Here is a 15,038-nt window from a genome sequence, read left to right on the forward strand (position 1 = left end):
TACAGAAAAGAAGAAACCAGAGAAAAGTACGATCAGCAGCAGAGTGGTTATCCCTGTGGCAGAGTGGTTATCCTGTGTGTGGCAGAGTAGTTATCCCTGTGGCAGAGTGGTTATCCCCATGTTTGGCAGAGTGGTTATCCCTGTGTGTGGCAGAGTGGTTATCCTGTGTGTGGCAGAGTGGTTAGCCGTGTGTGTGGCAGAGTAGTTATCCCTGTGGCAGAGTGGTTATCCCCGTGTTCGGCAGAGTGGTTATCCTGTGTTTGGCAGAGTAGTTAACTCTGTGGCAGAGTGGTTATCCTGTCTGTGGCAGAGTGGTTATCCCCGTGTTTGGCAGAGTGGTTATCCTGTGTTTGGCAGAGTAGTTAACCCTGTGGCAGAGTGGTTATCCCTGTGTGTGTCAGAGTGGTTAGCTGTGTGTGGTAGAGTGGTCATTCCTGTGGCAGAGTGGTTATCCCTGTGGCAGAGTGGTCATTCCTGTGTGTGTGGCAGAGTTGTTATCCCTGTGTGTGGCAGAGTGGTTATCCTGTGTGTGGCAGAGTGGTTATCCTGTGTGTGGCAGAGTAGTTATCCCTGTGGCAGAGTGGTTATCTCTGTGGTAGAGTGGTCATCCCTGTGTGTGGCAGAGTGGTTATCCTGTATGTGGCAGAGTAGTTATCCCTGTGTGTGGCAGAGTGGTTAGCTGCGTGTGTAGCAGAGTGGTTAACCCTCTGGCAGAGTGGTTAACCCTGTGTGTGGCAGAGTGGTTATCCCTGTGGCAGAGTGGTTATCCCTGTGTGTGGCAGAGTGGTTATCCCTTTGGCAGAGTGGTTATCCCTGTGTGTGGCAGAGTGGTTAGCTGCGTGTGTAGCAGAGTGGTTAACTCTCTGGCAGAGTGGTTAACCCTGTGTGTGGCAGAGTGGTTATCCCTGTGGCAGAGTGGTTATCCCTGTGGCAGAGTGGTTATCTCTGTGGCAGAGTGGTTATCCCTGTGTGTGGCAGAGTGGTTAGCCATGTGTGTGGCAGAGTAGTTAGTCATGTGTGTGGCAGAGTGGTTAGCCGTGTGTGTGGCAGAGTGGTTATCAGTGTGGCAGAGTGGTTAACCCTGTGGTTTTATTTTGTGTTTTTATTTTTGAAAGATTCTGCAGCTGAGAAACAGAAGAAAAAGAAGAGATCTGCAGCGGAGAAAGGTTTAAAATGTCAGATTAGTACATTTATAACAAATATATATAAGTTTTATTATTTTTTCTCAGATAAAAAAATAAAAGAATCTGAGAAAAAAAACTGTTCATCAGAAAAACAAGTTTGTGTCAAATTTGTTTTATTTTCAATCTTTTTCAGTGATGAGTAAATCTAGAGGAGCTGCCAGAAGACGTGAGTCTTTCAGATATTAGACCCTCCTCCCCTGCCCCTCCTCCTCTGCATCCTCCACCTCTGCCCCCCATCCTCTGCATCCTCTACCTGTGCCCCCTCCTCTGCCCCTTTCCTCCTCTGTCCCCTCCTCATCTTTCCCCCTCCTCTGGCCCTCTCGCCTCCTCCTCTGCCGTTATCCTCCCCTCCTCTGCACCCTCCTCCTCTGCCCCGCCTCCACATCTTTCCATCTCCTCCTCTGCTCCTCTCCCCTCCTCCTCTGCTCTTCTCCTCCCCTCCTCTGCCCCTCCTCTGCCCCTCCTCTGCCCCTCCTCCTCTGCTCTTCTCCTCTCCTCCTCTGCCCTTCCCCTCCTCCTCTGCTCTTCTCCTCTCCTCCTCTGCTCTTCTCCTCTCCTCCTCTGCCCCTTTCCCCTCCTCCTCTGCTCTTCTCCTCTCCTCCTCTGCTCTTCTCCTCTCCTCCTCTGCCCCTTTCCCCTCCTCCTTCACTGGTTTAAAATCAAACTTTTATTTGATCATAAATCTTTAATTTTCATGAATGTGATTTTCAGCTCTGGAGCCAATCAGACTGAGACCCCGAGACAGTGAGAGGAGGAGCAACAGCACGGAGCGCCGCCGAGGTCAGATACACACAGAGTACACAGAGTATACACTGTATACAGAGTATACAGAGTGCAGAGTATACAGAGTGCTTGGATTGCACAGAGTATACAGAGGACACAGAGTAGACAGAGTGCAAAGAGTATAGAAAGTGCACAAAGTGCACAGAGTGTACAGAATACACAGAGTGCACAGAGTACACAGAGTGCACAGAATACACAGAGTGCACAGAGTACACAGAGTGCACAGAGTACACAGAGTGTACAGAATACACAGAGTGCACAGAGTACACAGAGTGTACAGAGTACACAGAGTGTACAGAATACACAGAGTGCACAGAGTACACAGAGTGTACAGAGATGTCATCTGTTTTTCAGATGACATCATCACATTCTATAGACGTATCGATATAGATATAAACAACACAGAATATAATGTGCAAATATACAGAATATATATATACATATATTCTGTATACTTATATATAAGTATAAAAGAGGAGGAGAGGGACGAGACACAGACATCAAATATTAACAAACACAGGCGTCTGTGTAATCCCTCAGTCGTCCAGGTCTGATCCATAGCAAAAAATGAAGTTAAATCTGTCAACTGGACAAATCTTGTAGGAGTGAAAACGCTTCGCTGCTCATCCAAGCCGCTTCTTCAGTTCTGGTCAGATGCTGGTGGCCACTGCCTTTAAATCTATCTGAGGGGAGGGGCTAACTACACTGAAACTGTAAACAGCTATTGTCTCCAGTTTCATCTGAAACTACCTTATTCAGCCTATAACGACCCTGCTATTGTTCTCATTGTTCTGGATCTGAGGATGGTGTTATACTTGGGAGAGAGATTATGTCTCAGGGACAATCTGACCAGAACTGAAGAAGCTGCTTGGATGAGCAGTGAACCGTCTTCACTTCTACAAAGATTTGTCCAGTTGACAGATTTTAAATTTGACTTTTGCTACACACAGGCATCAGAAACAGTTTAAACTCTTCAACACAAACTCAAGAAAATTATCTGAAAAAGACACGAAATGAGGAAGATTTTGAATTTCTGGAGAATTAGTTTGAAAAATGTGTTTTGTTTTTGTTTTCAGCTAAAGATGAAATGAAGTCTGTGAAACGTGACACAGGTCAGATCACATGAGATCATACATTCAATTCAACTTATTTTTGTAAAGCTGAAAATCACAACAGCAGTTGCCTCTCAGGGCTGAACATGAGAATTGATTTAACAAACAGAAAGTTAGAAAATCATCAATGAAACAAACAAACAAATCCTTAGGCCCTCCTTCTCAGAAAAAAAACAAAACAAAAAACAGTGAGAAAAAGAAAAACCTCGAGGAGAACCACACTGAAGAAGCGATCCTCTCCCATGGACTAAACCAGGACTAAACCAGGACTGAACCAGGACTAAACCAGGACTAAACCAGGACTAAATCAGAACTAAACCAGGACTGAACCAGGACTAAACCAGGACTGAACCAGGACTGAACCAGGACTAAACCAGGACTAAACCAGGACTAAAGCAGAACTAAACCAGGACTGAACCAGAACTAAGCCAGGACTAAACCAGAACTAAAGCAGGACTAAACCAGGACTAAACCAGGACTAAGCCAGGACTAAAGCAGGACTGAACCAGGACTGAACCAGGACTGAACCAGGACTAAACCAGGACTGAACCAGGACTGAACCAGGACTAAACCAGGACTGAACCAGGACTAAACCAGGACTGCACCAGGACTAAACCAGGACTGAACCAGAACTAAACCAGGACTAAACCAGGACTAAACCAGGACTGAACCAGGACTGAACCAGGACTAAACCAGGACTAAACCAGGATTGAAGCAGAACTAAACCAGGACTAAAGCAGAACTAAACCAGGACTGAACCAGAACTAAGCCAGGACTAAACCAGAACTAAAGCAGGACTAAACCAGGACTAAACCAGGACTAAGCCAGGACTAAAGCAGGACTGAACCAGGACTGAACCAGGACTGAACCAGGACTAAACCAGGACTGAACCAGGACTGAACCAGGACTAAACCAGGACTGAACCAGGACTAAACCAGGACTGCACCAGGACTAAACCAGGACTGAACCAGAACTAAACCAGGACTAAACCAGGACTAAACCAGGACTGAACCAGGACTGAACCAGGACTAAACCAGGACTAAACCAGGACTAAACCAGGACTGAAGCAGAACTAAACCAGGACTAAAGCAGAACTAAACCAGGACTGAACCAGAACTAAGCCAGGACTAAACCAGAACTAAAGCAGGACTAAACCTGGACTAAACCAGGACTAAACCAGGACTAAACCAGGACTAAACCAGGACTAAACCAGGACTAAATCAGAACTAAACCAGGACTAAACCAGGACTGAACCAGGACTGAACCAGAACTAAACCAGGACTAAACCAGGACTGAACCACGACTAAACCAGGACTAAACCAGGACTAAACCAGGACTGAAGCAGAACTAAACCAGGACTGAAGCAGAACTAAACCAGGACTGAACCAGAACTAAGCCAGGACTAAACCAGAACTAAAGCAGGACTAAACCAGGACTAAACCAGGACTAAGCCAGGACTAAAGCAGGACTGAACCAGGACTAAACCAGGACTGCACCAGGACTAAACCAGGACTGAACCAGAACTAAACCAGGACTGAACCAGGACTAAACCAGGACTGCACCAGAACTGAACCAGAACTAAACCAGGACTAAACCAGGACTAAACCAGGACTAAACCAGAACTAAACCAGGACTAAACCAGAACTAAACCAGGACTAAAGCAGAACTAAACCAGGACTAAACCAGGACTAAAGCAGAACTAAACCAGGACTAAAGCAGAACTAAATCAGGACTAAACCAGGACTAAACCAGGACTAAACCAGGACTAAACCAGGACTAAACCAGGACTGAACCAGGACTAAACCAGGACTGAACCAGGACTAAACCCACTCCCATGGACTAAACCAGGACTAAACCAGGACTAAACCAGGACTAAACCAGGACTAAACCAGGACTAAACCAGGACTAAATGAGCAGGTTGCAGATGTGTCCAGGACTATTGTCCATCCATTTGCAGATAGAGTTCAAGTCTGTAGAGCCAGAGCCACTCACCTAAGGGTCAGAGGGAGGCTTCCAGGTGAACTGAATAGTGAATGTTGTTGACAGGGAAAGTAGAGGAAACAGAGGATAGTCTCAGGTTACCATACTTTCCCCAGCAAAGCTGCTCCTAAGGCAGCTTAACTAACACTATTTCTGCTCCTAATGGGCCATAAGTTCATTCAGAGATGAACGTTTTAAGCCTGGTCTTAAATGTAGAGACTGCTCTCCCTCCTACTGTGCTTTTAGACTCTCTAGAAGCACCAGTCCAGCATTTTGAGAGTGGAGTGCTCTGTTTGGATGATATGCTCCTAAAACATCTGGCAGATACGATGGGGCCAAGCCCGTTATGGCTTTATATGTCACACTGTATATAGTCTATATATATACACACACACGTATGCAGTCTATGGTCAGGAGCAGAACTTTAAATTCATTTCTAAACTCGACAGAATCCCGTGACGTGACTCCAGCACTGGGGTGACGTGCTCTATTCTCTTAGTTCCCGTTAAGAATCTGGCTTCTGCATTTTGAACTAGTTTGAATACTATGCATTTGATTTGTAATTTCAAAGTTGTGATTTTGTTTTTTGTTTGGACAGATAAAGAGGAGAAGCGGCCTCCTCCTGTTGGTAAGTCAAACTAAAAACAATCATTAAAAAAAAAAAATCTGAAATTTTTTAAAATTTCTGTTTAAAGGAACAAAGAGTGATGCCACAGAGAAGAAGAAAACAGGTGAGAGAAAGAGGAGAGAAGGAGAGGAGGAGCAGTGGGGAGGAGCAGAGGGTCAGAAGAGGGGAGGGTCAGAGGAGTAAAAAAGAGGATGATACAGAGGAGGTTGGCAGGATGAGCAGAGGGTGACCTTTGACCTTTCGTTTTAGGTCAGAAATATTTTCAGTGCGTTTACGTTCCTGGAAAAAGTGGGAACTTCTCTCCACGACCGTTCACCCCGGCCATGCCCGTGATGATGTCACCGGCATTCAGGGCAGCCATGGAGCAGCAGCGGGAAAGGGCATCCAGGAGACGATAGGAAACTACAACAAGAGACAATCTACGACAAGAGACAATCTACGACAAGAGACAATCTACGACAAGAGACAATCTACGACAAGAGACAATCTACGACAAGAGACAATCTACAACAAGAGACAATCTACAACAAGAGACAATCTACGACAGCAGCAGACAGAGAGGAGCAGACAGAGGAGCGACAGGAGCAGACAGAGCGGCGCACACACCATCTGTCTGCACAGAGATCCTCAATGAAACGTTAGAGGTCAAAGGTCAGACTGAGCAGCAGGAGCATCTGAACCAGAGACAATCTGTGAGTCTTACTCTGAGTTCAGAGTGCCACCTGCTGATGGTGAAGAGTATTACATATGTTTATATTTGTTTATTTCATTGTGCAATAAGGAGGCGGGGCCTATTTATGTCTACAGACTGTGATTGGTCAGAGGGAAGGGGCCCTGTGCTCTGATTGGTCAGAGGGTGAGTGAATGTTTTATTCTGAATCCTTCTTTAGGAGGAACTGACTGAACTTGAACATGTACATTATGTACTGTAGTTTGAGGAAGTAGGCACAGTACTGTCCCTGTAGTACTTTCCCTGTACTACAGTAATTGTACTTGTGCTGCTCCTGTAACCAAACCAATGCTTCGGTTCATTTGCTGAACTTATGTTTAAAGCTCCTGTATTTCACAGAATGGACTCTGTGAGCTTTAAGCCATGTCATGATGTTGTTCCCTCCTCAAGAATGTACTGGAGTTATGTTTTGTTTCATTCACACACATTTGAATTACCCTTTATTATTAGTCTGTCTACATCTCCAATGCTCTGTTCCACCTTGTGATGTCATGAAGTGTTTATTTCAAAGTTAACAGCTCCTTTTACCTTTAGTTCAGTAGAAATTGGCAATTCCAGGGCTGAAATTATCCAAATGATTCTAATGAATGTGTATGGAGTTTAAAAACACAGTGGAGCACTTCCTGTTTTCCCACATGATATCACAAGTTGGAACAGTGTTTTCTTCTTTGAGAGAAGAACCTTGTGATGAGGAAACATCATTATAACAGAGATCAGAAAACAGTGTAATATGGGCCTTTAAATGTTACTGAATAGACCTGCTCTGGGTGTGAGGGACACATGACTCTTCTGTGTTTTTGTCTGAGATAAACACTGTAAAAAGGTCACTTTCTTATGTCCCTGACATGTTTGGGCTGTAGTACCCCACCTTGGTCAGAGGTGTCACTGTTGCGTCTCTGATCATACAGGGGTCACAGAACAGACAGAAAGAGCTCTATTAAAGCACAACGTCAACACAATAATAAAACCACACCAAACTCAGACCACTCCTGGTATAGCCCAAAGACAAGTCCAACCAGACAACAAGTGAAAAGCCATCCAAGAGATATAAACAGAAACAAAACATTTAACAAGGAACAGAAAGAAAAAGACAACAACATGGCAAACCAGATCTGAGACAGAAAATGACTGATCCTAGGATCATGCGATAGGGCCAAAACAGCAGGAAGAGAGGATCACAAATAAGAAAGGCAGACACAAGGGGAGTTTACCTTGGCTCGGACATGAGACTCCAGACACATCACACGGTGCAGTGGTCACTCTGATAAATCTCTCAAACTGAGCGCGCATAGACAACAGCAGAACAGACACAGCAGTGACAGCTCTAACTAAGGTAAAGTACTACAGCCCAAACATGTTAGGGACATAAGAAACTCAGATTTTTATTATTTAAATCTGAAATCACTTTTTAAGTTTGTAAAAATCACTTCAGTTTGAGATTTTAGAGAGTTCTTTGTAAATGTTTTTTTTTTTTTTTTTTTTTGTGTAAAATGTGTCATATTTCTGCATGTACAAACCACCGACTGTGCTCTTGTATAGTCTGTTTACAGACTGCCAGATTGTACCACACTCTACAGTCAGACTATCGTCTGTATACAGACTGTATCACACACTACACACACTACAGTCAGGCTATAGTCTGTATACAAACTGTAACAGACTGTACCACACCCTACAGTCAGACTGTGTACAGAGGATGTACAGTCTACACACTAGTCAGACCGTATGCAGACTGTATAGTCTGTGGTACAGTACACTCTGTGGTTCAGTCGGTCATACAGTACAGTCTGTGGTACATTATATGGTAGTCTGTGGTACAGTCACTTGTTTGTTTTGCCGTGAAAAAGTTTGGAATCAAAGTGAACGTTTCAATCACAAAATAAAATCTGACAAAACAGAATTCTACAAGTTTCATTTTTACACTATCTGTGATGTTCAGTCAGCAGAAAAAACGATATAGACCTGGTTTAGACCTGATTTAGTCCAGGTTTAGACATGTCTGTGTAAACTGTCAGTCGTCCAGGTCTGATCCATAGCAAAAGATGAAGTTAAAATCTGTTAACTGGACAAATCTTTGTAAGACTGAAGACGTTTCGCTGCTTTCAGTTCACAAACTGAAGAAGCGGCTTGGGTGGTGTAGTCTTGGATTAGTCCTGGATTGGTCCTGGTGTCAAAAAAGAGAACTGTCAAACAAAAGCATGTCTCCTTTTAATGTTAGATTAAATACAACTCAATATTTTAGAGGGTTTATTGAGAAACAAATAAAAAGACCACGATGAGATCGTTAAGTCCTCCTGAAGTCCTCCTCCATGGTCTCACAGGAAGCAGGAAGTGGGCGGGAGCAGGAAGTGATGTGATGATGTCAGAGGGTGTAGGGGGCGGAGCTGAGGGAGATTCTCTATTTAAAGACAAACACATTTTAATCATTTTAGAGAATATTTTATAACACACCAGCAATCTGCATGTAGTAATCTGTCAATCTGTGTGGATGATTTCTTCAAACAGATCTACAATTACACATTTTAAGGCTAATTTTGTCTACTAGCCTACTAGCCTTACTATGCCCAGAAATTTAATGCACAAGACACTGGCCGCCTAATTGTATGCCAGCAGGTTTGAGTCCCAAGCCTCTACAGATTCAGCAGAGTGATGGAGGGGAAGCATGTTGGGCTCATAACCTACAGTTCGATGGATTGAAGCCATCCTCTGCTGATTTTGGCTCTTCAGATGTTGCCCAAGAGGTAATTATTATAGAAAGGAACTTGACCGTTTAACATTGCAATCCTGTTATTTTATCAGACCTTGGTGTAAATATGTCAAAGTGTATGTAAATATGTCTGGTAAAGTGGAAGTGCAACTGAAGTGTGCTGGTATGTAATTCTAACACAGGGTTTGTGGGCTCGAGTTCCCTGAAGCTTTTATAACAGACCAGCAATCTGCATGTAGTAAAATTGCATATACACTTCACTTCTGTTAGTAGGTTTGAGACCCACGCAGCGGAAGCGTGCTGCGCCCATAACCCAGAGGTCGATGGATCGAAACCATGCTTTGCTAAAGTTAACTCTTCAGTTCTTGGACTGTTGGCTTTTATTATAGAAAGGAAAACCAATTTGAAAGACAAAATTATATTCCATATCTAAATTCACTGTGGACCTTGACCATTTAACATTACATTCAAATGGTTTTATTAGACCTTTGTGTTAAGATGTGAAAGCCTTTTGTCTCTGTGCCAGTGGATTTGAGTCTCATCTGGAGTGTCCTTTAGAAGTCTAGTAAAGTGGAAGTACAGTGGAAGTGTGCTGACATGTAATCCTAACACAGGAATTGTGGGTTTGAGTCCTGCCTGAAGACTTTACAACAGACCAGCAATCTGCATGTAGTAAAACTGCATATAGTGGATGATTTCTTAAAACAGATTTAAGATTACGCTTTTAAGTCTGCTAGGTGTGCGTATGCCCAGAAATGTACTTGCAACATATTTTTACAGCATAGACCTTACTCTCACATGAAGCCAAGATAAATGCCTATGGCCCAAGCCTCAGCACCTTTTCTGTTTTAAGTTGACTGGTCTTTTTAACATCACTTATTGTCATTTCTTTTGCTAGGTCAAATAATAGAACATCTGAAAAAGGGTGTTTGATCATTCCACTGGCACAGCAGATGCTTGCTGGGCTCATAACCCAGAGGTTGATGGATCAAAATCCACCTCTACTAATGTTTGGCTCTTCAGATGTTGGACAGGAGTTCTTAATTATAGAAAGAAATCGACCCTAGTGTAAATATGTCAAAGCCTGTTGTCTGCACTCCAGTGGGTTCGAGTCCCATTTGGAGTATCTTTCAGCAGAGTAAAATGGAAGCATGCACGCAACCCAGAGGTTGAAGTGTAAAAAGAGTCCTCTGCAAAATTGGGCTCATCACATTTTGGAATGGAGAGGTTTAGTATAGAAAGCAAAGGAAAAAAGTGGATGATTTCTTAAAACAGATTGATGATTAGACATTTTAAGACTGATTTTGTCTACTAGGTGTGCATATGCCCAGAAATCTAATGCATAAGACACTGGCCTCCTAATTCTATGTTAGCAGGTCTGGTTCCGGACAGTCATGCTGTTAGGGAGAGCTGACATCACTTCCCGGTGAGTGTATCCTGTCTACGATTAGTGTTGCTACCTGCTGCTATCTGTGTTTTCTGTTATTGTTAATCCATGAATGAATCAAATACCTTTCTAACTGTTTTACATACAATTGGTATTTAGTTACTTAAAGCCCCGGAGCCCTATCCAGCTCCCAACTGCTAAGTATTTTGTGGATTAAAAGCCCCTTTTCATTAGCTTCAGCCTGAGCTAGCCTAGCCACTAGCATCATGGATGGACCTTTCTCCTCTGTACTGCTCAAGTTGTCATATGTGGAGTCCTGCTCCCTTAACAAGCAAAAACAAGGGAAATTTTAAAAGAATCAGCATGGCAGTACCTGCTATACATTAGAGATGTTATGCTCGAGCCTCTCAGCTCGACACTGTACCAACCCTATGAACCAGAAGTGTTGCCGAACATTGTTTCGATACGCGCTTCACCACGCCAAAAATCACGTGACCAGTCAAACCGAGGCCTCGTTACGTCAGAGGTGTCAGAGATGCGTGTTGAGCTACTGTTTCAAGTTGCTTTGCGGGAATTCTGATGGGGGTGGCTTTTAATTGTGTCAGAGCTTTAAAAGAGTCTGAATCCCCCCAAGAATTGTGGGTTTTGAGAGGAGATTTTGTTGACAGCATTTCTAACACTATACTAGTTATTCAATAAGGGAAAGTTTATATTAAAACAGATAAGATACAACAGGTAAGAATAGAGTACACCTAGTACAGATCCATTTATATACACTTGGTGACATATTACATAACACTTACAAGATACACTCCACCACATACACAGATTCACAATAACATACATCTAGGCCTATATAATACACAGAGTCATAGTTTTAGGTAAGTGATATAGGTAAGTGGTAGGTAAGTCTTGAGAGTGAGTTTGAGTGGTTGAAGGAGAGTGCGAGTGAGACAGTAAGGAAGAGATATGGAGGGACAGCTATTGCCACCAAAAAGAGCACGGTCATATTCATGGGAGCACTTTGACTTAATAAGCCTGAATAAAGTCAAGTGTTTGATTTGTGCTCAAGAGCTGACATACAGCATGGTGGTGCAACAAACCAGCAAGGTAAGCCTTTTCATTTATGTGGGTAATAACATGCTTCAGTATACAAACAGACAAAATGTTACATCATTTTAATGTCCAATTCATTTCCATATTATTATTTTTAAGGTCGCCACTCTGAGTTGGACGAGTCACTCATTGAAATGGTCGTCACAGATGTTCAACCTTTCAAAATGGTGGAGAATAAAGGCTTCAGGGCCTTTGACAAAAAACTTGACCCATGCTATGTCCTGCCCACTCGTCAGGCTGTAAGGGCAATGATTGAAAAGAAATATAAAGAGGCCAAAGTGCAGACCATAAAGGACCTTGAGAAGGCACAATCTGTCAGTATCACTGCAGACATGTGGACCTCTATTAACATGGATGCCTATCTTGGGGTCACCTGCCACTATGTGGATGAGAGCATGAAGCTGTCAAGTGTGCTGCTTGCTGTGGGCCACTTTGGTCAAGCTCACACTGCAGAAAACTTAAAAGATGCACTGGCATAACAGCTGGACACATGGGGTTTAAGACACAAGGTTCATTGTCTTATAACAGACAATGCTTCTAATATGCTGTCGTGTGCCAAGCTCCTTGGGGTCAGAAATATGCCATGTTTTGCCCACAGTTTCAATTTAGCAGTGAAAAGGGCACTAGAGCAAACGCCAGCACTGGCAGATGTACGACTCAGTCAGAAAACTGTGACTTTCTTCAAAACATGTGTCAAACCAAAAGAAAAACTTAGACAACTCCAGACACAGCTAAACAAGCCACCACACAAATTAATTCAAGAAGTTGAAACAAGGTGGAATTAAATGTTTTTAATGCTACAACGACTGTATGAACAGCGTGAGCCAGTTGAAGCAGCACTCACTTCTCTTCAGACTGATTTATCTCCCCTCTCTTGCAGTGATTATAAGATCATGAATGAATGCTTAGAAGTTCTTGGACCTGTTAATCTTGCTTCTAATGAGCTTGCAGCAGAGAAAACTGTGTCGGCCTCAAAAGTTATACCAATAGTTCAGCACAAACTTTCGGCCAAGTCCGCCACTCTGAAAAGCCCAACTGCAATTACATTGACACAACACCTGCAACACTTTGTCAGCACAAGATGCAATGTTGAAAATGTACGTGTTTTGGCCAAGGCTACTGTGCTGGACCCAAGATTTAAAACTTTGGCTTTTGGGAGTCAAACAAGATGCTGTTGCCAAAATAACATCTGAAAGTGCCAGTGCCTTATGAGGACTGAGAGAGCAACACCATCAATTTCACAGGTATTATATTTTCATTGTTTGTGTTTTACATTGTTATGTTGAACAAAATGCAAAGAATTGTGTGATATTCACTTAAACAGTCAGGATCAGGAGAAACACCTGAACTTGCAGAAGCAGAGGAAAGTGACAGTCTGTGGGACCTTCTGGACAGTCGTGTTGGTTTGTATTAGCTTTTTTTGTTTGTTTTTAGCATTTTAAATAATTAGCATTGGTTAATTTGGTCTCTTTTTCTCTGTTTTAGGTGCAACCCAAGGATCTAACAGTGCCACAGCTGATGCCACTGTTGAAGTTCAGCGCTACTTATCAGAAACCTACCTTTCCAGAGGAGAAGACCCCCTCAATTATTGGTCAGGAAAACTAACCATTTGTCCTCACCTTTAAAGAGTATTTGCACATGCCGGCAACATTAGTGCCATGTAAGCGGGTCTTCTACAAAGCTGGAGAGGTAGTGAACCAGAAGAGGAGCAGATTAAAACCAAACACAGTTGAAATGATTCTTTTCTTGAATAAAAATCTCTAAAACTTTACAAATACCTTATCTCACATTTCCCCACTCACACCCCCAACACCTTTTCCAAAAATGTTCCAATTTCAGAAAAACTACAGTTGCACAATCACTATCCCAGTTGCTTAACCACATCATTTTATTCTCCAATTTTTCCAGTTTAAAATGTCTCTGTAGCTGCAAACTCTTTAGTTGGCCAAGTCACAATACAACTAATACATATAAGTACAGGACACAAAGACACCAGTTTGAGAAGTACATTTTTTATTAGAAAGTAGCCATATTATTGGTATAGCACATTTAAAAATGCGAGCTGCGCCAAAGTGGGAAAAGCAACTTAATTTAAACACAAGCTGACACAAAATAATGTAAAACACTTTCATAATAAACTGAAGAATATGTTATAAGAGAATAAAAATAAAATGGAAGTGATAAAATTCATCCAGATAAAAGTCACAGAAAAGGGGAGTGGGGGTGAGAGGAAGGGGGTAAGCGAGGGTCACAAAAACTTTACATCACATCCAAACAAATGCATTACACAGACAACTCCGGCAGATATCACTCTTCTGACTGTGTGAAATGATTCGAAGCAGTGTGTCATTTCAGTGCATTTGTCTCAAAGTGGTTCAATGTTTCATGAGGTTTCCGTTTCGCCATCACTACTATACACTCACCTGAAGGATTATTAGTAACACCATGCTAATACGGTGTTTGACCCCCTTTCGCCTTCAGAACTGCCTTAATTCTACGTGGCATTGATTCAACAAGGTGCTGATTCATTCTTTAGAAATGTTGGCCCATATTGATAGGAGCATCTTGCAGTTGATGGAGATTTGTGGGATGCACATCCATGGCACCAAGCTCCCGTTCCACCACATCCCAAAGATGCTCTATCGCAGGGGTGGCAAACAAGTTAGGTACAAAGAGCCAAAATTTTGACCTGCCAAGACAGACAGACAGACACACACACACACACACATTACTTCCCATAAAACACTCCTCTCCTTACAAAACAACAGCAAGCATTGTACTTCTGTTAATTTCAAGATAAGTGTCCACCCTCAACACACACATCAAATGCACCTTATCCAGAGTTAACACAGCACCTACCCAGAGGTCAGATACCCCCCACATACACACATAAACACATACACACACACGCATCTCTTCCTCTCTCTCTTTCCCTCGCTCTATCAAACACACACACACATTTTCTCTTTATCTTCATCTCTGTCTCTCTCTGACACACACAACTACTGAACACACTTCAGAAACACATGTAGGGCCTGTATAATGTAAACTGATGGAATATTTTTAGTTTATTTTTTAGGTCTATTTTTTTATTATTCTAAGCTGTTTATCTATTATTTTTGTTTTATTGCATGTACCATTTTATTTCTTTAACTGTGCGGTGCAATACTGGAATTTCCCCACTGTGGGACTAATAAAGGCTTATCTTATCTTATCTTATTAAAATATTAACAGAAGCATAAGTCAGGTGTTATTTCCAAACCACATCACAGATTTTCTTACCTTGTTGGAGTGATGGGATGATAATCTCAGTGGGATTTTTTATTATCTGGAGCCAAGGTTTCAATTACATCCACAAAACACTGTTTTAAAAACTCTCCTTTGTTGTATGTTTTTTAGCACGGGCAATCT

At 42.5% G+C, this 15,038-nt stretch overlaps 1 protein-coding gene across 1 annotated transcript in view; it reads left to right on the forward strand.

Moving 5' to 3' along the window:
- Positions 1-8,317, forward strand: part of LOC129457414 (probable serine/threonine-protein kinase kinX) — a 41,356-nt gene extending 33,039 nt beyond the window's left edge. Inside the window, exons 24-31 of the mRNA XM_055232422.1 lie at positions 6-74; positions 1,116-1,166; positions 1,318-1,350; positions 1,896-1,964; positions 3,044-3,079; positions 5,658-5,687; positions 5,755-5,790; positions 5,937-8,317. Coding sequence (XP_055088397.1) covers positions 6-74; positions 1,116-1,166; positions 1,318-1,350; positions 1,896-1,964; positions 3,044-3,079; positions 5,658-5,687; positions 5,755-5,790; positions 5,937-6,085 — 473 coding nt within the window. The 3' untranslated portion in view covers positions 6,086-8,317. The remainder of the gene's footprint in view (positions 1-5; positions 75-1,115; positions 1,167-1,317; positions 1,351-1,895; positions 1,965-3,043; positions 3,080-5,657; positions 5,688-5,754; positions 5,791-5,936) is intronic.
- Positions 8,318-15,038: the final 6,721 nt, after the last annotated feature.

The sequence above is a fragment of the Periophthalmus magnuspinnatus genome, chromosome 24 (assembly GCF_009829125.3).
Source record: "Periophthalmus magnuspinnatus isolate fPerMag1 chromosome 24, fPerMag1.2.pri, whole genome shotgun sequence".
In the NCBI taxonomy this organism is placed as follows: Eukaryota; Metazoa; Chordata; class Actinopteri; order Gobiiformes; family Gobiidae; genus Periophthalmus; species Periophthalmus magnuspinnatus.